Source organism: Epinephelus moara, chromosome 4, assembly GCF_006386435.1.
Source record: "Epinephelus moara isolate mb chromosome 4, YSFRI_EMoa_1.0, whole genome shotgun sequence".
NCBI lineage: Eukaryota > Metazoa > Chordata > Actinopteri > Perciformes > Serranidae > Epinephelus > Epinephelus moara.
This window is the reverse complement of record NC_065509.1, coordinates 22,830,353-22,853,563: the sequence shown is the minus strand read 5'-3', so window position 1 is coordinate 22,853,563 and position 23,211 is coordinate 22,830,353. Positions and strand designations below refer to the sequence as shown.

At 42.0% G+C, this 23,211-nt stretch overlaps 1 protein-coding gene across 1 annotated transcript in view; it reads left to right on the top strand.

The window, feature by feature from the left end:
• The window catches only part of LOC126388554 (protein diaphanous homolog 1-like), a 115,523-nt gene that overhangs the window by 85,475 nt on the left and 6,837 nt on the right, over window positions 1-23,211 (top strand). The window contains exons 18-26 of the mRNA XM_050041745.1: window positions 3,797-3,895; window positions 4,041-4,135; window positions 5,138-5,239; window positions 5,608-5,847; window positions 7,832-7,961; window positions 8,140-8,265; window positions 8,436-8,599; window positions 9,111-9,243; window positions 13,618-13,707. Coding sequence (XP_049897702.1) covers window positions 3,797-3,895; window positions 4,041-4,135; window positions 5,138-5,239; window positions 5,608-5,847; window positions 7,832-7,961; window positions 8,140-8,265; window positions 8,436-8,599; window positions 9,111-9,243; window positions 13,618-13,707 — 1,179 coding nt within the window. The remainder of the gene's footprint in view (window positions 1-3,796; window positions 3,896-4,040; window positions 4,136-5,137; window positions 5,240-5,607; window positions 5,848-7,831; window positions 7,962-8,139; window positions 8,266-8,435; window positions 8,600-9,110; window positions 9,244-13,617; window positions 13,708-23,211) is intronic.

The window sequence follows — 23,211 nt, the reverse complement described above, 5'->3', positions numbered from 1 at the left end:
GAGGCAGACACACACACACACACGCACACGCTTAGTTATATATTGACAGAGACCTCTGCATGACTTGGCTCCTCATGATTCTGTGCACCCCTCCTGAGCCTCCTCTTCCCCTCCATCGCTCTGCTTTCTTCTGTCTCTCCACTTAATTAAAAACAGAAGTCAGAAATGGAAGAATTTAGTTTTTCTTTCATGACGCACACATGCATGGTTGCGTGCACAGGAACACACACACACACAGACCTAACCCCCCCCACACATCATCTCTCAGTGCCAAGCAGCTGTTGGGGAGACGAGGGGGAAGTGTTCCAGGAAAGTGTGTGCGTGTGTGTGTGTTTGGTAGTCGGGGTGGTAGTGATTTGTTTCCACAAAAGGGGCCCACTTTGTCTGCCGCTGTAACAAAAAGGCAGCTGGGACGATAAAACATGTGGATGTTAAGATGCCTGTGCTCCACTAGTGTGTTTGTGTATGGGTGTGTATGTTTGTGTGTAGCCACACATGTGTTCTGCCTCTGTCATCTCCTCTCCTCCCCCACAATGACTAAGTGTAACATGGTGCAGTGCTCCATAGCCACCACTAGGGGTGCCATCGGCTCATAAATGAAATGAGCCGGCTGTGCATGTGGAAACCACAGAGCAGCCATTTTACAATCTGCACACCAGACCCCATTTTATGAATCAGCCATGATGTCAACATTGCTCAGCCTGATTCCATTGGCTGGAGCGCAGCTGGCACTGTAGCTATTATAGCACGGATGTACACACACACACACACACACTCTCACCGGCTCTCCATCTCTATGAGATGCACACACACAGAGGCGCCCACTGACCTAGTGACATGATGCCGTCACTAGGTCACTAGTCTTGTCCCAGACTAACTGGATTGTCGCTGTTTAAGATTATATGCTATTGAGATCAGACTGCACTGTGGCATGTATACTTCTCTGTCTTTTTACAAGTCTGCATGTGCACACACAGTATTCCAAGGTCCAACCTTTTACTGATATTTTGATCTCTCTTTCTCTCCACATTATCTTATTTCTCTCATTATCTGTGTATTGTTCTAGGTCATTAGTCTCCCTGTTTGTGTCCTTGTCCCAGGATGTTTATTTGTAGATGCTTGTCACTTCCTTCGAGTTTCTTCCTAACCTTTCAGCTGTGTTTATGTGCTTGTGTGAAGATATTTATGTTTTTTCCTCTCAGATGTCCGGGTGGATTTTCCTACCCTGTGTATGTGGGTAATGGTTGACTTCCTGCTTTGGTTTCCTGCTCACAGCAGGGACTATAGCTGGAGTGTTGGACCCGCAATAGTATTATTGATTCATGGTAGAGATACACAGCTGATTATACTGATATACGGTGTACTGTATGCAAGTGGTAGAAGAACAGAGTTGAAACAGATCAGATTGCCCTAAAGTCTGAGTCAAACTTTAGACACAAGTCATGGTAGATTCTGAGAGAGGAGTTTAATACAGCTGAAGCTGAATGAAACAATGGGACTTATTGAGGCCACAGTCCACTGACTGACTGACTCACTGTTATGTGTGTACGTGTGTGTTCTAAATGGAGAAATGAGGAGCTCATTAAGAGGCCTGGGCTTGTTGACAGACTGTCCGACTGATTGGTCTCTCACATAGAGACAAAGCACTGTTTGAGTGGACATATGGAAAGATGGGCAGATGGATGAATGAGTTGTTATGCTGTGGCTGTCTCTGTGTCTGTGTGGAGAATACTTACAGTGTTGCTGTTTGAATGAGATTATTTTTTGATAAACTGCAGTCAAATAGGGACAGACTGTGGGAAAAGATGGTTGAATTGAGGAAGCTAGGTGTTAGGTTAACCTAAATTACAATTGATAATAAATGTTAGTAACAATCAGCTGTAGGGAGGTCTGTCTCCACAACATCAAGTCATTATTTTACAGTGGTTACAGAGGTTCAGTCCTGATAGCCTTGTCTGTTGTCGTGAACATTTAATTTTAGCTTCTGATGTCATAACATGAGGCAATTACCAGGCAGTGGAAGCAGGTGGGCTGCTCATCGCACATGGGGCTATTTTTTTATTTGTATTGTTTGTCTGTGTGTTTCAGACAGAAAGTGACAAAGAGATACAGCATGCTTGTACTGTACATTCTGTGCCAGCACTCCTGGCTGTTTTCCAGACAGTGATTCTTGCTTCCTGTTACTGTCTGGGTTTTACAAAGATAAAGTACAGGCAAGGCCACACTGAGGAGTGGCGGAGGAAAAAGTGGGCGGTATAGATCCTCCAGTTTTTTATCGACTTATCACTATACAGAAAGTACATAAAAATGAGAAATGGTTGAGGCCGTTGAGTGAAAATTTGGAATATTTGTGGTATTGAGACCAAGATAAATTCCTCGGCATTTTCCAGTACCTGTTGCATTGTTATTTTAATTAAAGCCAAGGCACCCACTATGGCAGGGTATTGTTTAAAAAGTTACAATACTAGTGCCATTACCAGTAGCCTTAAAGTGGAATCGATACCAATAGAGAAATTCAGTTGATGCCTTTTAATTCTACTTCCTTTGATACTCATAAATTGAATACAAGAATTTAGTTGCGTAGATGCCACATGCATGTAGTATAGCCATATTTTCAAATGTTTAGATGGCATCTCGGCACACTGAGCTGCCAACTCCGTCAAATACACTGCACTCTTCTTCACCACACCACAGTATGCCTTATATGGGTATCAATTACTGATACTTAGGCCTAGCCCCCACTAGCAATTGTTTTAATCATGAATTAATATTCAGATTTCCTTGATGAAATGTCCATAAGCATGCCAAATGCTCATCTCAAGTTACCTCAGGCCAGAACTGTCTGACAAAATTACTTCTTTTGACCCACAGTTATAAGGCATGTCCTAAATAAAAGAAGCTCCTCGCATTTGAGAATCTGTAACAGGAAAAGCTGATGAGTTTTGACAATGAGAACATGTTTGGTTGATGGACTAATGACTCCAGCACTAATCATGATACAAGACATTTGTACTGCACTATCACATGAATGTTAAATTGAGTAAGAGTGGTTAGATAATATTGGCAGAAACAAATGAACAGCTGTGACATCATGTACTCTGCTGACCTCAGGTCTGATGTGCCTGCGTACAGTGGGCTATCATGTGGTCAAACCCATGTGCTTGTTCATCTTTCACTCCTAATTCTCATCCAGCGCACATTCCCCCCCACACACTGACACATCCTTACAGTCACAATCCTGACCTTGTCAGAACAAGTTTATGTGAAGTGTTCCTGTCAAGTGTGTGTGTGTGTGTATGTGTGATGAAATGTACTGTACGTGCATATGTGTAAGCTGATTGCAAACTTTAAATGCCTTACAGCTGAAAAACGTCTGACCGTATTTACCAGGCCCACACACGCCAGGGAAGTCTTTCCCCCAGTGTTACAGCCATTTCATAGCAGTTCCATCATACCCAAGGCCAGTGATACAATAATCCTAACACCTCCGTGACACCATACAGTTGGGAGGGAATGAAAAAAGTGAAGGCCGTGCAGAGTCTGTCAGTTTTCATAGCCGTCACATAGGCCCTCTATCCATCCCTCTTGTCCAGTTCTCTCTCTGTTAAAGAACCCACTGAATTTACCACCGTCCTTTCCAACATTTTTTCTATTATCTAGCTGTACCAGTCACCTCTCGTTAAGAAAATTACCAAGAAATGCACTTTCTAACAAAGTCTCTCCTGTCTTCTATCCTCCGAATATTCCCATCCCACCCCCCACCCTGATCCCCACATTTTTCTATCCACCTCTCCAGCCAAAAAGGAGCAGGACGGTGGAGATGAAAAGAAGCAGACGCAGAAGAAGAAGGTGAAGGAGCTGAAGATTCTTGACTCCAAGTGTTCACAGAACCTTTGTAAGTTCACAGATGTCGACACTGATACCCATGCACTAATGACACTGCTTTTTACATACCTTCAGTAAACACCAACACACTAAAGTGTTCAACTGTATCCTCACTGGCTTGCAATAAGCGCTCTTAATTGTGTTTGCTCATACAGCCATTTTCCTGGGATCATTCCGTCTCCCTTATGAAGACATCAAGAGTGCCATCCTGGAGGTTAATGACAAGGTCATCACAGAGTCCATGGTTCAGGTACAGAGCTCAGAGCTGCCCCACTGTTGGTGTACAAGGTTCTATGTATGCAACTACTCATGCATGTTTTAACAGTATAGTGTTGGCTGTGAAAAGTTAGTTTTATTTGTATTGTTTTCTCTTGTGTCTTTCAGAGTAGATTGGTTTAAAATGGAAACAAACAAGTTTTTTGCTTCAACATACAATTGTGAAGTAAATATTGATTGAACAATGTAATGGTTGTAGAATCATTACACCCCATAAGCCTTGCATCCACCGTGCAATTCTGTCTTCCACTTGGTACGGTCTCCCAAAAAATGAAGGTTCAATTTATGGCACAGAAGAAGTGTGTCAACCCTTTCACAGTCAGAACAGGGAGAGAATGGCACTTTTGGTTTTCCCAGTAGCTATCAGTAACTATCCCCCCAGTTACCAAATAATTTCAATGCAAGTTCTTTGCAATTACTGTCTGCAGTAGCAGAAATGGCAGATGGTGGAACAACCGAAGTAACTCAAACTGTGGAAAACAAAATGTGTTGTTGGTAGTTGCCAGGCTCTTAGGAAAATGGGAAGCAATCCGGCTGTCTTTGCGTCAGCAACACTAACAATAATACTTCTTGGAAATACCGGGGGGTAAGCTGAAAAGTTGTTCGTTTTTTTAGAATAATGAGCAACTGTAACGAGAAGGAGAAAGTGTATTGAGTTCATAGTATATTCTAGTGACAGCAAGCTTCTGTGTCCTTTAGCACATATTAAATTTTATTTTATTTAACCAGGAAGTCCTTTGAGATACATTATCTCTCTTACGAGACAGACTGGGCATTTTAAGTTGGGCGTCATATAACTGCATAAGAAGACATGTGCTTTAAGGTTCTTCACACTGAATCTGCAGAGCTACTGACCCTGCACACTGATTGTCCTTCACAGTGGAATAACCCACAGAAGATTTTCTGTAAAGGTTCCATCACACAAATGTCTCCACATCCTGATAGTTCTTTATATTTTGCTCTCATTGTCACATAGAACCTGATCAAACTGCTGCCACCAACAGAGCAGCTGAGCACCCTCGGAGAGATGAAGGATGAATATGATGACCTGGCTGAGTCGGAGCAGTTTGGAGTAGTGGTGAGACAACATACACACCAACAAACACAAAACAATTGCTTTTGTAAAATCTGTGCAGTTCAAATTGTCAGCTGACTTGGACATGACTAACCACAAACATAGCGGGGAAATCACTTTAATGGCAAATGAGGCATAGAAAATGTCGAAGCACTGAGATAGAGTCATACCGTTGTCAACATATTAGACACAGAAAATCCTCCTGCTGTTAAACACAGACTGCATTGTTCAGCTGTGGAAGATGTGAGTAATGAATGAAATCCCCTTTTTTATCACACACAACTGCACACACACACACACACACACACACACACACACAATCTATGTGGCATCAGATATACCAGGAATGGGTCCCTCTTTTCTCTCTCCAGATGTCCGGCGTGAAGCGGCTGATGCCTCGGCTTCAGGCCATCCTGTTCAAGCTGCAGTTTGAGGAGCAGCTGAACAACATCAAGCCAGATGTGGTGTCTGTGACTGCAGCCTGTGAGGAGCTCAGTAAAAGCCAGAACTTTGCCAAGCTGCTAGAGATCATCCTCCTTGTCGGGAATTACATGAATGCGGGCTCCCGCAATGGAAAGGCATTCGGCTTCTCCATATCATACCTGTGCAAGGTAAAATAAAGTGTAGATGTGATGTACGCACACATACACAGTAAAAACTGAATCAGTGCACTGGAGCAGCCTTTACTCTTAACCTTTTGTATATATCTTTGAGGTCAAGGGTGGAAATGCTGATGTATAATAAATTACATTAAACTGGGTCCCACAAGAGTAAAGCTCTCACCTTAAAGGGGCAGTTCAACCCAAAATCTAAAGTACATATTTTTCCTCTTACCTGTGGTGCTATTTATCAGTCTAGATTGTTTTGTTGTGAGTTCCTGAGTGTTGAAGATATCAGCCCTAGAGATATCTGCCTTCTCTTGAATATAATGGAACTAGATGGCACTCGTCTGGTGCTTAGATTGCCTAAAAATACATTTTTTTAAAAACTCAACAGCAATGTCTCTCTCCAGAATAATCCACAGACCTGTTAGCAGTTTCATGTAGCGACTATTTTCTCCCTATTGAACTACACCTGTCAACTGTGTCACCAGGCAGAAGGAAGCGTGCACCTAGTGCCAGCTCACTTAGCATCAATGAGCTAACTAATGTTACAGTTCAGCCGGGGAGTACATAAGCAATGTTTACATCTTGTGCTGTCACAAGCACAAGCCTCTTGTCCGTGAGTAGACAGTGTTGGGAAGGTTACTTTTTAAATAAAATTGATTACAGATTAATATAACTATTTTAATTACTTCATCAAAGTAATGTAACTTAAGAGATGCAATTACTTTCATACATTTGTTTTAAACTGGACAATGAAGTTGAAAAGTCCTTAAAACGTAACTCTTAAACCAGGCAGTGTGAACCTCACAACGGTACTCAACACTGATTACTGTCAAACATTTATTAAAGGCCCTTCAATGTAATGAAGTATATATAATATTATACTCTACATTATCAGCTTTTACCAAAACAAATATATTCAGATTTAACCCCTTCGTAATCACCAACATTTTGATTAGTGACTGTAATCTAATTCCATATTTTTTTCAGTAACTTTAACAGTGTCACAATTACATTTCTCTTGTGATTTACATTTATCTTGTAATCTATTACATGTAACTAGTTATACCCCAACACTGTGAGTAGAGGCTTCCTTCTTTGTGGGGATACAGTAGGTGGGTGTAGTTTGGTAGAAAGAAAATAGTTCCTACATGAAACTGCTCACAGCAACATCTGTGGATTATCTTGAGTAACTTGGTTATGATTTCTGGAAGGAGGCATTGCTGTTGATTTTTTTAAAATGTATTTTTTGGCACTTTGAGCACTGCAAGTGGAGTGCCATCTAGTTCTGTTATATTCGAGAGAAGGCAGACATCTCTAAGGCCGATACCTCCAAGACTCAGTAACTCACACTAAAACAATCGAGGTAGCACTACAGGTAAAAAAAAAAAGAAGCAATTTTGGTTTGCAGTAACCTGTCTTTGTAACAGTGCCCTACCTGCAGTGTGGTCAATGTCACAGAAAGCACTAAATAAATTCACTGCCCGTGTCTATAGCTTCACATATTTTTAACACTGAATTATGGCGTCATACTTAACGAAAACAAAGCAGGATCTGTGCCTGTGCCATAGTATTTATTTTTACACAGCTAAATGACATGAAACACATGTACATAGACAATAACATGCAAAGGCTTTCCCCAAGGCCTTTTCAATATTAACTTTAGGTGTGCAGTAACACAGATATAAACATGCACAGATGGTCTCATAAATCCCTCATCAGTACAGTGATGCTACATCATAAGTATAACCACAGTGATGTCTACACTATACTGTTCATTTTATGGTATTCTTACCTGTTGAAAAGCCACCATGGACACACAATGAGTGCATAGATGCTGGAATTTTGGATTCTGATAAGCTGGCTTGAACAGCTGTTTATACATATCTTTAAACACAGAAGTGCAAAACACTGACAGCGCATGCAGACATTAAATACTTTGATTGCCATCTCAGTGTACCATTTTGAAATCAATTCTTCTCCCAATCAGCTGCGAGACACCAAATCAGCTGATCTGAAGCAGACGCTGCTCCATTTCCTCGCTGATGTGTGCCAGGAGCAGTATCCTGATATTATGGGCTTCCCAGACGAGCTCATCCATGTGGAAAAGGCCAGCAGAGGTACAAGGGACATCTGACTGATCTCTATACATATCCATCCCTAAATAGTATCACCCGTTACAACGCTCTGGGTCTTATTGATACAGTGTGCTCTCATTGTTATAGTCATGTGACAGAACAACAGTCCATTATAGGCTGTGTATGTAAGTGCTTGGCATCATTTTTCTTCCCCCTGCAGTTTCTGCAGAGACCATTCAGAAGAACCTTGAGCTGATGGGCCGTCAGATCAAGACCCTGGAAAAAGATCTGGAAACTTTCCCACCTCCACAAAATGACAAGGACCTGTTTGCTGAGAAAATGTCCATATCCTTTTTATTCAGTTATATGTTTAATTAATTATTAAGCAATTGCCTGAAACAGTCTGTTTATATGAAAATTCAAGCAATAGCTCTTGCCATCATGAATTACATTTTTATGCCTTGTTAAGGTACAGAATTATGTGTGCCCTGTGTTCCTTAACACCATGTTTCCACAGTTTTATTGGTACCGCTCGTGAGCAGCATGAGAAACTGGATCTGCTACATAAGAATATGGAGAAGCAATATAACGACCTGGGAGAGTACTATGTCTTTGACCCGAAAAAGATGTCAGTAGAGGAATTCTTTGGGGACCTCAACACCTTTAAAAACATGTTCCAGGTGTGTTTTTGTGCACGTGAATGAACTGACTTGAGTCTTATCTGCAGGTGTGGTTTTCAGTTTTAACCCACCAACCAAATCAAACTCTTACACATACAGCACAAAGACATACACACAAGTGGAGTCGAAAAAAATGAAGTAGCTGAAAGAGGGAAAGATGAAAGACAAATGTCAAACCTGGAAAAAGACAAAAGGCCTCACACCTGCTTGTATTGACATAATAACGAATGAAAGTGACTCCATTATATTTTAAGTTTATATATCAACTGCCAATGTGCCGTTTGGGAGGGCTCCCACAGGAGATAACTTGTTTTACCAGTTATTGAGCATAACTGCCATCCACTGGTGTTGAAGTTATGTTTACATACATAGATATCCATCACATCCATCATACACCTGTCTAAGAATCACTTTGGTACTTTTCACACTAAGTTATCCACACCAAACGCTCACATTTAATCTGCAAACACACACACAGGTTGATATCATTTTCTCTTTCTTCCCCCACCAGCAAGCAGTGAAGGAGAATCAGAAGAGGAAGGAGGCTGAGGAGAAGATAAAGAGGGCCAAGCTGGCCAGGGAAAAGGCAGAGAAGGAGAAGGAGGAGAAGCTCAAGAAGAGCCAGCTCCTCGACATCAACGCAGGTCATAATTGCTGGATCATGTCTGTTTACCTGTGTGTGACTGAAAGAGAGAGAAACACTCCACTTCTCTCAGTTTGTATTTCCCTCAGACTCCAGTTGGGGGCAGTCAGAGTCCACGCTTCTGTGGAACATTTGTGTGTGTGTGTGTGTGTGTGTGTGTGTGTGTGTGTGTGAGTGTGAAAGAACAACCCTTCGGTATTTATAGACCAGAGTTAATCTAATGTTGATGACCTGTGTTTTGAAGAATAATAATAAGCTTCACAGAAACTGAGAACCAGCGGGATGTATATAAGGAACTGCTCGACCTCTTTTCACTCCTCTGGTGAACGGGGGGATTTGCTTCCATAAAAGAGGACGGAAAGAGCTCCTAAATCTCTTTATCACCAAAAACATATTTCCACTCTTCTATGAGATGCTGTTATACTTTGAGAAATGCTTGCAGCATATTGTCCTGCGTAGCACACACACATACATTCTTGCTCGCTCATCCTCGTATACACACAGCTAACACTCAAATCCTGCCTTGCAGACACACATTTATGCACAGGCACTTTTTTTTCTCCTCCTTCTCTCAGACTGACCTAGTTTCAGTACATTCCTCCTCTCTCTGGCTCCAGTCATGTTCTCCTGGGACTCCACAGTTCCACAGTCAAAATTCGCTTCAGCCTCGATGCACTCTGTGTATGTTTGCATGCATGTGTTACAGTATTACTTCTTCTTTCTTTGTTTGAATGTTTGTGTTTTACTTTCCCCATGAGTTGGAAAACGCTTGTTTTGGCCAAAGTGTTTCTGCACTCCGTGTGTATACGAATGTGTATTTGTGTCTATTCTGTGAGCCTCTTTTACAAAAAGTCTCTCTGGCCTTTCTGCTAGTGCTCCAGGTTCCAGCTGGCTTCTCCTCTCCTCTCTTTCTTGCTTTTGTTCCATCACTGCCTCCTCTTTTTTTTTCTTTCCCCCCCCCCCCCCCATCAAATCATTTAAAGGGCACTTAAAGGCACAGCCAACACCGAGGCTCCACTTGGAATATTTTGTGTCTGTGTTTAAAGTACGGAGCAGGCATTTGTGGTAGAAAGTAAGGTAGTCAAATTTCATGTTCAGCCTCTAGAGGCATGCGTGAATGGAACATAATAGTGCTTCAAAGATGTGTGTGTGCGTGCACTAGTGGGCTAGAGATCATTTACATACAGGTGGCATATTTGACTGCCCCTGTAGCCCGGAGTCATTCAACACCCCCCTATTTAAATTCAACCACACACAAATCTAGCATACACACACCTGGTCTTTGTTCCATATTTGCTTATAACCATCATACTGGATGGCTTTCTACACAAAGGTTGTTTTCAGCAGCGACACTTTCGCACGCTCATATCTTCCTTGTTCCCTTTTCTCTCTCAATTCCCCACCCATCAGCTCACATACTCTCACTATCTCATGAATTCTCTGAATGTTCCTCTTTCTCCCTCTGTAAACATAATATCCCAGTTGGTGGTTAAATCCTGGAAGGTCAGTGTGTGTTTGCATTTTGTGGCCTTGTCATTCCTCTGTGAGTCAGACAGACAGACGCTCACTCAGTGGAGCCTCAGTTTGCACATGTGCTAAGCATGTGATGTCGGTTGTAGTGAATAACTGATCCTTGAGAGACTCTTAGTAGATCAATACTTGTTTTATTTTGTTCATAATCTAATCAGTAAGTGCTTTTACTTGGCTTTATTTGGCTCTCATAAAAAATGGAAGCTCAGGATTCAGGGAGCCAGACTGCCACACCCAAATATCCACATTCAGCATCTGTGCTTAAAGTAATTTCATCTGATAAACACTGTCTACTACTGTAATGAAAAATCCATCCCTGGCTGTCATACACTCATCTTTGGAAACATGCCAGACTACTTAGCTGCTGATATTTTCTTATTTCCACAGCTAGGTGTCAGTACTGCCTGTAAAAGATTGTGTGAGGCTGTGGGTTTTTTATGTATGAGCCAAAAGGGTGTGCGCATGTGTGGTTTACACACCCACTCAGATGCTGGCTTGGGAACTGCCACTAGGAGTGCTCGTGCTCCACACAGTGAGCAAGTGAGGGAGTGGTGTGGGGGATGGGTAGGGATAGAGGGTAGTAGGGCAGCAGATGCTCTCTTAAGGATTAGACAGTGTTGTCTCTGAGAAAAGGAGGTAAGAGGAGCAGAGGAGAAAAGCACATGATGATAGAAGGGATGAGATGGGATAAGCCTGGGTAGTCTGCCTCACCCTGGTCCACTGTGAAAGAAGGGCATGATTATGGCACATTAGGAATATAGAAATTATGTCTCCCTCTTGAATATTGTCTTTCTTTCTCATCATCTTTTCCCCCTTTAATGTTTTTCTCTGTGTTAGTTGTTGCTTCTCTCTTCTCTGTAAATTTTTCCATTCAAGTCCACATCTGTTGTTGTGTGAACGTCCATTAGGGGTGCTACTGCTCCACACGAGATGCCGTCCTCCCTCTGTGTGTGTGTGTGTGTGTGTGTGTGTGTGTGTGTGTGTGCGGGGGTTTGTGTGCCAGATAGAATCTGTCAATGTGTGTGTGCATCCAGTGAATCAGATCCAAAGAGACATCTTTAAGAGCTCATGATCTAATGCTATTACACTAATTAATCCTTCTTATGTTCTTACTTGCTTCAAGCAATACCATTCTGTTTGTATCATCATGCACGATAGCTGTGTCTGTGTGAAGTGTGTGTGCGTGCTTGTGCTGCTCCCAGTCCATGCCACTATCATACTGATTTTGCCACCCCAGTTTTTTACACCATTTCAGTATTGACTCTCTATTGATTCTCAATGACACCTCACTAGTCAGATGTGTTTCACAGAAAAATCATGTGATTTAACAGAAGCACATGATCATCAACAAGTGTTTAAACACCAGGGTTTTTCCCCTAAAATGAGCCCCATTACTAGTCGCTAACAAACCACACATTGTAAAATTTCCTTTTGAGAAAGAAGACTCATATATGGCTTCATGAAATAGTGTTACCCTTCACCACACTCACACAAAAGCACTTCAGAGCTGTATGTATAATGCTACACAGTACAGTGGCCCTAGGACATTCTAGTTTTAGATGAGAGTTCACTCGGTCATCAACGTGCCTGTTTTATACACAGCCATGTCATTGTTTGGTCCCGCTCAAGCCTCCAGTACATACTCACATATAGGTTTGTGTGTTTCTGTGCCTCCATCAGTGGTTTAAGCCAACCATGTGATTAGTGTGAGTGGAAATGTGCCAGATGTGTTTCCCCGGAAGGAGAAAAACAAGGCCTGCATCATCCTGATCTGTCTGTGCAGTTCCACGACATGAACATTGAGGGGTGTATGTGAGCTGTGGAAGGCCTGTGGAGTGTATGAGGGAGAGTTTCTCTGACGTGACAGGCGAGACCACAGGCCATCTGCTTCATGGCTTACTGCAGGATTAGATGTAGTGTGTATGTGTGTTTGTGTGAGCAGAGCTGTGTGTGTTGGTGTTTGGGGGGTTGGGGAGGTGATGACATAAACCTTTAACCCCCAACCTCACTGCCCCCTTTGCCAGACCCCTCTGTCTCCATTCAGGTTCAAATAGAAATAATTAAAACCATCTGCCTGAGCGCTGAGCTATGCCACTGAATCCTGCCCACAAAACAATCATGACAACACTCACACACTTGTACACACAGCAGCGTCACCATGCAGTACCCCCCTCCTTCCCTGATCCCTTATTTTTCAGACCACCAGAGTCTGTGCAGAGAATGTGGATGTAAACAAACACAAACAATATGACCACCCGTACTAACTGTACCTGTACACACACACACACACACACACACACACACAGATCCAAGGTTCCTTTTCCAGTCAGCACCTTTTTAACTGCAACCTGCAATTACTCATTCATTCTGTAGTATTTTAATGTTTATGAGGAGGTTTGGTTTCAGTGGGTGTGTCTGTCCAGTAAGGCTGTGTTTGTGTTATAGAGGTTATCTCCCAGAACGTGGTGTGTAGCCCCCAGCAGAGACAGCATCTGAACTAGGTCACTGGCTATCTAGGTTAATGTAGCTAATTTACCAACGTGGCCACGTGGCTGGTAAATAACCTCTCTGCCCACGTGTGTGTTGGCGTGTCTGAGAGAAACAGTGATAGGTAGAGGGTTTAGAAAAACCACCAATCACTCCTCTGTTGGTGGGAAGCAAAATTAGTGTGTATTTTAAGGTTGTATTGATTTAAAATAACATGGTTGTGGTTATGGAGTCGTGTGTGTGTGTGTGTGTGTGTGTGTGTGTGTGTGTGTGACATAAATAAAAGTTAAAATGTGACTCCACATGTTGATTCAATCCAGTGTTTGATGATGCTGATGTTATGTTTTGATGTTTACAGAGGGTGATGAAACTGGTATCATGGACGGCCTGTTGGAAGCGCTGCAGTCCGGCGCTGCTTTCAGGAGAAAGAGAGCACCACGGCAAGCAGGTACTCACACACCAGCGCGTCATAAATCTTCATCAAACATGCAGATGTTTCAAAGTGTCATGTCTTACTTGATTTACAGATTTCTGTTTCCACTCACCGACATTTGTGGTATGCATACTATACTGAAACATGTGGAGCATATGAGACACATTTGTTCCATCTCTCTCCCTCTCTGTCTCTATGTTTCTGTCAATACACAACAACAGATTTGTTTGTGTTCCCCATGTCTCTGTTCCATCTGTTGCATGGCTCAGAGACTGTGGGTTGTGGTTGTATTCTCTGGCCACGGCTGCAGGGGGGCAAAGCCAATTCCACCAATGGTTGGCACAAAAACAAAAGAAGAGGCAGGGTGCCAAGGGGTGGGTGTGGACAGCAGGATACTTAAGAGAGGAACAACTGGTGAGGGTGTGGTTGTAGGAAAATGTAAGAGGAATATGAATGTAGAGCTAAGGAGGATAAACCAGTGTGTGGGTAGAAAGTTAAAGGAAGTGGGTGCATGGATGATAGGCACAATGTATTTTAAAATGTATGAACAAAATACAAGTAGTTAGAGTGAAAATAGACAAGTTGTTTTCAGCTTTACCTTATCATTATGAGGTAAACCTTGATTGCACAATGTAATGTCTATAGAGTAATGACATCACCAGTGATTAGATTGGTTCCCTATAAGCCTCGCTTTCACTTTGTAATGCCGACTGCCACCTGTTATGATCTCCCGGGAACATAAAGGCTCAATTTACAGCACAAAGAAACTGTGTTAACCATTGCACAAACAAAAGAGGAAGAGCCTACTGCTTTTGTTTTCCCCAGTAGCTATCTGTAGCTAACCCCAGTTACCAAACCTTATCATTGTAAGTTATTTGCAGTTACTATCCGCAGTAGTGGTACTGGTGGACGGTGGAACAACAGTGGTAACTTTGGAAAACAAATTGCAGTTTGCACTGTGTTGTTGGTAGTTGCTAGGCTCTGAGGAAAACAGAATGCTATTCAGTTGTCTTTGCCCCAGCAGAGCCAACCATAATACCAACTGGTTTGTAAAGTTGTCTGTTTTCACTTTAAGTCACCCCTCCACGTAAAAATGTGTTTTGCATATCATCGTTTCAAATCTATCTGCTGAAGAAGGAACGTTTCTCTGCTCAGTCTTAATCTAAGTTTTTAAGACATTTACATATAATTATGAGTGGACATTACAACCCGTTGGGAAGCCAGTCATGGTCCAGTATGCAGCTTACACAAGTGCAAATTGAAAAACACACAGTATGCTGAAAATGGAAGTTGTAGACACTAGGGATGGTACACAGAAGTCAGGGTTTGGTGAGAGTTTGGTTCACACACAAAGAAAAATACATATGAAAAGATATTTCCTTTTTTTCTTTTTTTTTAGCAGACAGTAGTGCAAGTGCCAAAGAGAGACAAATCCTCCACCCTCCACATCTGTATTACACTGTATAAACACTGAACACTTTCCCAAAATGCAACAGGTGACCACAGGCTGTAAAAGCATCTGTCGTGGCTTCTTAATAAATCTAATCATTTCCACCTGTCTCACAATTAGTCTGATCCTTGGTCATACATAGGTGGTGTCATTTTCCTGCCCTGTCACGGCCACAGTGCATATTAAAGGTAGACTTCAATTCTAAACTCATTAGACTTGGCCATGACATTGAAATTACCAGTGTACATAGAATACTAAAAAGTAAAACTTGTGCTTTAGGAGAAGTGTTTCAGTTAGTTCCACTGTATATCCAAACATTTGTCATCCCCATGATTGGCGCATCATGATGCCATCAAATAGGTGTTTGATGTGTTTCCATTAATTTCTCCTACAAGTGTCAACACATGGTCCTTGTCTTTTACACTCGTCTCCCTCTGGTGCAGTTTATGCTGACCAGGAACCCGCAGTCAGGTCTTCCAGTCCTGGTGTTTCATTTGCACTCGCCATAGTGTGACTAACTATCAGCTTGTTGTGCTAACTTCAGCACATGTTGCTAACAGCGTACGGCTGAAAATTTGCGGGCAGAACTTGCGCTTGTGGACTTCGGTTCCACATTACATGCATTAATGTACAGACTGTGTATTCTGCTTGCAGCTGTGTTCACCGTACTCTGACCCCTGTACCGTGACTGGTTGGTATGAATACACGAAGTTCAATCATAAAATCTATAGTGTAAGAATCATTCAACTCAAAATCTTTTTTCCATTTTTCTTGGAACAAAAAGTAGGAACACTGTTTTAGTCATTACTGGGTCCATGTCCTGTATATGAGGACGTACTCCTGAGCACTAATCCAGCCTGTATTGACTTTCATTCAGGCCATGTTGTTCAGTCTTTAAGCTCAGGCCAGTAATCTGGTTAGCTACTTATTCTGCTGTGTGTTCCTCTGCCCAATCCAGTTACATTCACTTATTGGAGACTAAAGTATTTTTCTCCCTCTTTTCTGTTGTCTGTTTTTAAACTTGTACTCATACCACATGCTGTGGATAATATGTCATGGTAAGACCATGCAAATGAAAATGGGGCAGTGTGAGCAGTCGGGATAGTAACTTTGTAATATGATTCCTTGAGTTGTGTGTAACTATGTGAGTGGGAAAGTGTCCAGTGCCCATTAACCGAGAGATGGAGAGAGAGAGAGAGAGAGAGAGAGGGCGAGCCTGTATGTGTGTTTGTTCACATGCACTCATGTGTGGGTCGAGTATTCACACATAAGAGAGGCTGGGGAAGAGTGTGTGCAACCCAATACCTCCCTCAATAGAAGCCAGATGTGAAGCGGTGCTCCAGAGTGGAATAGCTCAGAGCCGGCGGGCAGACTGAACTCTTTCTTTCTTTTTTATGTCTCTCTTTCTTTCTCTGTCTTTTATCTTACTTTCATCCTTTTTACTTTCAATTACCAAACGCATTTATATAGCCTGCTAGCAGTAATTGTCCACAGCAATTAAACAGGGGTTGTAACAAGTGGTCCTCTAAGTCACACTGAGAAAATCACTAAGTGCAGCGAGCTCTCTCTAATCACAAACAGCTCGCGCTCATCACCACTAAACTGGCAGAGACAACAGTGAAAGGAGGAAATGGAGGGAGAGAAGCAGGAGCAGGGGAAAAGAGCACTGTATGAGAGAAAATGGGGCCCACTCGAGGGCTTAGTCAGTCACCCATAATACTGTTTGGCCACCTCACACTCCTAACAGGAAATACCTTCACATGTGTGTTTGAGACACAGAGGGAGAGAGAGGAGAGTCAGAGCCTTCCTCCCTACGCACACTTGTCTGTGGTAGGACAGAAGAAGGAAAATATAAGTGTCTATCACATCTCTGCTCAGTGCCTCCTCCCTGTCTCCACTTTTCCCTCCGTCTTGTCATTTTTGTTTTCTTTTGCCAAAGTTCAGGGTTTTCCATGGCTGATGTGGAGAGTGTGAAGCCCTGCTGTGGCTTTTAGGCAATCTCATCTTTGTTAGTTTAAATTTTCTTCATGTTTAAAGGCTGCTCCTTTCCAGTTACCCACTTTGTTTCGTACACCCGGGAAGTCTTTCACCCACACACAATGGGAGTGTGTATTTGACTGGTTGGTTGAGTCAGAGGTCTTAATTTAGTGGAGCTGAAGTGGGAGGAGGCACATCCTGACTCTGGCTCTGCTGATATATATCTGGCACCAATGGGGCCACAGGCAGCCTGTATGAGCAGGCAAAAAACACTCCTCTATCCAGATTATGTAGGCATGGAGAGTATTTTAGTGTTTACTCTATACTGTGTAATATAGCTATACAATTTACTGTGTACAGGAGGAGGATAAATCACTTCATTTGTTCCGTGCCTGTTATATAATAACCAGAGGTGGAATATGACTAAGTACATCTACTCAATCTACAGTTTTGAGGTACTTTTTCAGTTTTCAGTGTACCATGCTGCACTGCAAGTGGTTCCTGAAGTTGCTATGTGTCCTTTATATAGCTGTATAATGGAACACTGGTACATCTTTCTTTATAAGCCTGCTTCCTCATTTACTTTCTCTACTGACTCCTAAATCAGTAGCTGCCATCTTGGGTCATACGGTCAACTTATGTACATCACTCCTTGAACCTGCACTTTGTGGTGAAAGTGCTCTATACGTTTTTGCTCCCTCATCTTGGTGACAGCTACAGAGTCACCTTAAAATAGATTATATTATAAGCATGGGAGATTGAGGAAAAAAAAATAATTTTTTGTTGTAAATTGGCTGTTTGCTTTAGGTCTGTGGCTTGTTTTTTGTAACATTTTGGTGCTGTTTGTTTAAATTTTTTGCTGTTGTTTTTCCATTTTATGCTGCTTTATACTTCTACTTGACTACATTTTAGAGGGAAATATACTTTTTACTCCACTAAATTTAATTTAATAACTTTAAATACCAGTTACTTTGCAGATATAGAGTATTAATACAAAATATCACCAACTAATAAATTATTATATACTATTAAAGATTAAGCTGTCCAGCAGTGTAAAAAGTAATTCAAATAAGCTCCACCTTTAACAACTGTAACATTAAAGTGATAAACACATGAATGCACTGATAATTAGAATCCAGTAATATGATATACATTATTCTGAGACTGGCCATTATGCATACAGGTACTTTACTTTTGGTACTTTGAAAATATTTTGATGCTGATATTTCATAAGAGTGTGAATGCAGGATTTATACTTCTTAAGGAGTATTTCTTCACAGTGGTAGTGATGCTTTTACTTCAATAAAAAAAAGCTGAATACGTATTCCACTACTGATAATAATAGAACACAATATCAAAGAACCGCAGCTCTAGGACAAAGCAATTAATTTCAGATGTTATAAAAGTGGCATCATTTTGGTGACATGTGTCCTCATCTCTCCTTCCCTCACTGATGGTGTGATATAATATGTCACTAGCCCTCAGGCCAGTTGAACCAGTTGCTTATCTAATCTCATCCTAATTACTTTTCCATGCAGTTAAAATACAATTGATTTTAGCTCTTGTACTCAATGGTATCACTGATCAGATGCCATGTAATGAGTCTGCAAACACAAAGCAAGTGTTCATCTACTTTAATGATCTATAAATAAGCAAAGCTGTGGAGGAGGGGTCATGGTTTCTCTGCGCAAGGGGATGCAGCATCACAGTGAAACCTCACATTAAAACAGGAGTTTCAGTTACCAGATAGGCCGATATAATCACCTGGATATATTGAAAACATGTGCTTAAGCTAATGAGGTTTGCATTTGAGATAGCGGTAGTAATAATCAGGAAGAATGTTGGTGTCAAGACACATTTTTTTTCACATGATATAGATCTGGGGTAAATAAAGCACTCCATCAGAGTTTACCCAAATGTGAAAAAAATGATCTACTTATTCTAATGTCAGTCAAAACATCAGTGAAGTTTGTACTTTATTTTTTAAGACAGGTGTTGCAAATGTATCTGTATCTGCCCCTATCAAGCCATGAATAAATATGCATTACACTTGAAGTTACTTTTACAAGTATTTTCTTTTACTTGCAGAAATGTAAAACTTTTCATAAACTCATTCCAAACAAGTTCTGCTACATAACCCAGTGCCTAGAGTCACTCCAAGAGCCACTCCCAACCCTATTTTTGATCTGGTAGAAGAATCTTGCTGCCTTAAAGGTTCTGTATACAACATTCAGAGCATTAATATAGCAGCAAACAACTATTTATTATATAAAGATATAGTGGAGTATGGCCTCCTGAGCAGAGAATGGAGTCACACTCCCCATCTGTGTGTTGTACCTGAGCTTCTCTGTTCATTTTCTTGGTAGACAGTCTGGCAGCAAGTGCATGTTAGTGCATCTAAGTCCTGTGTGTGTGTCCTCTGGGTAGCTAATTCCTGCAGCTTTGCACTTCGCTCATGCAGCAGTTACAGCTAATAAGCCCGGCCTGGCTCACGGTGTCATTGCAGATGCATAGTGCCCACCCTGCAGTTCCACCCCATGCTAGCACCGTTGACCCCTTCAGGGCTTTTACTGTTGTTAGTGATGTTAGCGTCGTTAGCTGCTAGCTGCCTCTCAGCCACCTCCATGTCAAAAGCTGTGTGCAGAAAACCTGAATCAGACTCTAAATGATCAATATGCTCTGATTGTCGTAAACAGCTCCTTTAAGGCTCTGCTCATAGCTTCCTATTTCTAAGTTTCAAGTTCTAAGAGTCAGAAATAACAATACAGAGCTAAGCTGCAAATGCTGAATGGAAAGGAGATTTTTGTAATAATTATTTTGGTGGCGTTCTTAAAGCATGCAGTAGCTTTAATGACAATGTAAGGTATTGTATGTTCAGGGAAATTGGTTAACAAAATGCAAATGTATGCATCAGGCCACTGCAGCATGTAACATGTAATCAGATCAATTACTCTATTAAGCTGGGCTCCCAGGCGCTGTTTCATCAGAGGACATCTCACATTAGGGTCTGTGCCGACATACGTAATGTGTCAAGTGTAAGAATTCAGCTTGTTCAATTGCTGTTTGTTGAGGACGTTATCAAACATGTTTGATAACAGTCAGCTGGTCCAGATGAGATCAGAGCAGATAAATGAGGACACAACAGCCCTCTCACAGCAGAGTGGTGGGTGTAGATTTAACTTGGCCTGAGGTGTAATTACAAAGTTTCAATGTTTTTATCTATTTTGTTGTCAGACATTGTAATAATAGCTCAACAAAGTTCAGTTCAGTTCAACTTTATTGGTCCCAAAAGGGCAATTCGTTTAGAGCCTTACACAGTCCATGCCATACATTTAGTAGCCATGCATACAGCATTCAAAAGAGAGATTGAAAATGTCAGTTGTCAGAACTATAACTACTACCAACATTTTTCTATCTACCATATGTTGATATAAGATGGTAAAACGGCACATACATTCTGTTTGTGTTTGGAGCTACAGACCTCCATTGTGCTTGTTTTCATCTTGATTACGTGAAGTGTGTCAGTCCCCTCCCCTCCTCTCCTCTTTCTTTGGTCTTCTCACAGCTGTGGCGACTTCTGACGTCACCAACTCTGTGTTTAGAGACTTCTAAGGGCCTATTGAGTGTGTTGTCATGCTTATTGTGTCACAGCATTGTGATAGAATGGAAAGCCACGAGGCTGCAGAGGCTATACATCACCTCACCTTTGACCTGTAGCTCGGCTCACTGTGTGTGTGTGTTTGTGCTGCTGGTTGTGTAGAATGGGCAGACTGCATGGGGCATCCTCAGCTGTCTGCCCTCCGTCTGTCTACCCCCCCACATGCCACCCCCTTTAAAAACACGCAGAGACAAAACACACACAGCAGATGCTTGCATACCGATAAAGAAACACATGGATGTTTGCATACCAATAGATGCACCCAAACAGACGTGTTGTGTTCCAGAGGACAGACAGCCTTGCATAGTTTTTTAGACACTATCACAGTTTTAGATAGTAAGGTATGGTCTATCTGTACTTTTGTCAGCTCGGCTTAGGCTAATTTTATTAGTCTAATTTGTGAGTATGTGTTTAAAGCAATTCAAAGGCACTCGTGTGTAGAGGAATGACATGCCTAAACACTCACTATAGACCCATCTGCTGGGTCACGACCCTTGCCAGAGCAACCAATCGCAGTAGCAACAAGTTGACAAAGCACCAATCACAACAGAGAAACGGAGATAAAGGGGATAGCAACAATAGAGGCACACGCTGCCTCTGCAGACAGTCTGCTCCTACAAAAAAAAGAAACTACCCCTATAGAGATCTGTGATGTCACAGATGTTCACACAAACACACACAGGAGGTGATAATTTAGACCAATAGGAGTACACTCATCAATCAAGTCATTACTGAAGTGGCGGTGATGTCACATGCATACTAAACACCCACTGTGACAATATATGCCAGCAAGCCACACATAGACACCAGTTGAGCCCAGTGGGTGTCATGGAAGACATGCCTGGACATCAGTACTAACCCACACACACAAGCCAATAGTGGTGCTAGATGACGTCACTCTTTCCCACAGTCCTCTAGTGCAGAGCAGCAGTGTGTTACGCAGTGTGGCCTGAGGAGGGCGATATGAGTCCCTGCTAAGCTGGAGACACTGATGGAGGTTCAGTCTACATCTGCAAATACAACATCATGCTAGTCGTGGCACTGCTACCATGCTGTCACATGACTGTGGCTTTGCTGCAGCTGCCGTACTGACAATAAACTAAGAGAATAAAGATGACTGCTTCCTTGTCAGCCGTTGGCATCACACCATGCAGAACCTGTCCTAATAAAGTTATAGGGTAGGCATTAACTGTGATCACAGAGGAAGTGGGTATTCTCAGTAAACCTCAACAAAGCTTAGCTTCCTATCTCACGCTGCCCTACACTGGCATGGTTGCAAATAATCTCCTCACTCCTCTCCCTGTTTCTGTATTTTCCCCTCATAAGGTCAGCACACACACATACTGTACAACAAAGCGTTCCTTCCCTCATCAGGCAGTCATTATATAGTCTCCTGGAGTGTAATGTGTTACAGATGATCTTTTCACTTCACTCTTTCTGCGACTGATTGCCCCTCGATGTGCAAACACACTCATTGAATCTCACGCCCACCAGTAAACAAACCCAAAAGCAGTCTTTGTTGTGAGTCCCGACGTCTGACTTCCTACTGCTGCACACACCAGGCTCCATGCCAAGTGCATGGATCATTTAGACAGCATCACAGCAAGTTTCTGGATACACATGCTGAGAATTTCCTATGTTTGTAGTGCCACGTGTTAAAGAGGTACTCCAGCGTTTTCAGTGTTGCACTCCACAAGTGTTGAAAATCGAGGCAGCAGAGGCAGAGATATCCTGAGTTTCAGTCCCTAGTGTGGGTCAAGTTCCAAAAACCCTGGCTCCTATGTTTCATCATCAGGTTTTTTTTTGTTTTTTTGTTTTCAGGCTTTAGACAACTTCTTCCAGAGGCACATAAGACATTTAACAACTGTTTTCAATCTGACTGTGTAGGACAGAAGATTATTTCTTTGCTGCGTTAGTTTCACCTGAAAGCTACAAGCTGCAGGATCATTCCACTTCATTTTTGGTGAAAGGTAACTTGGCTGCTGGAGCTGTAACCCAGATTAATTCATTGAAGGATAAGTCTGGTTATATTCTATAGTTTTCTTATTTGTCCCCAAATATTTATGTTTTCAGTGTGCGTTTTTTTTCGCCACTCTCTACCCACATCTGGTAATTGGCACTTTGGCTGAAAGTGCTGAGCTGTCCTCCCTTTTCTGTCTCCACACTGTCACTCTCTCTGAGTGTAGTCCTATCCGCTGTTGCATCCTCCTCATCATCATCATCATCAGTTATGAAATGATACTGTACGCCTCGTTCCTCTCTTGTTGGGAATGTAGGTTACGCCACATTTTCTTCACTACCTCACAGTCAAACAACTCTCTCAAGGATTTTGATGGATGTGAAAATGCAGAAAATGGAATGACGGACAAATGTTTCACAGTTAGTGTGATTAAAAATTCAGACCTGATGTGCAGAAGTGCCCGGCTGTTTTAGA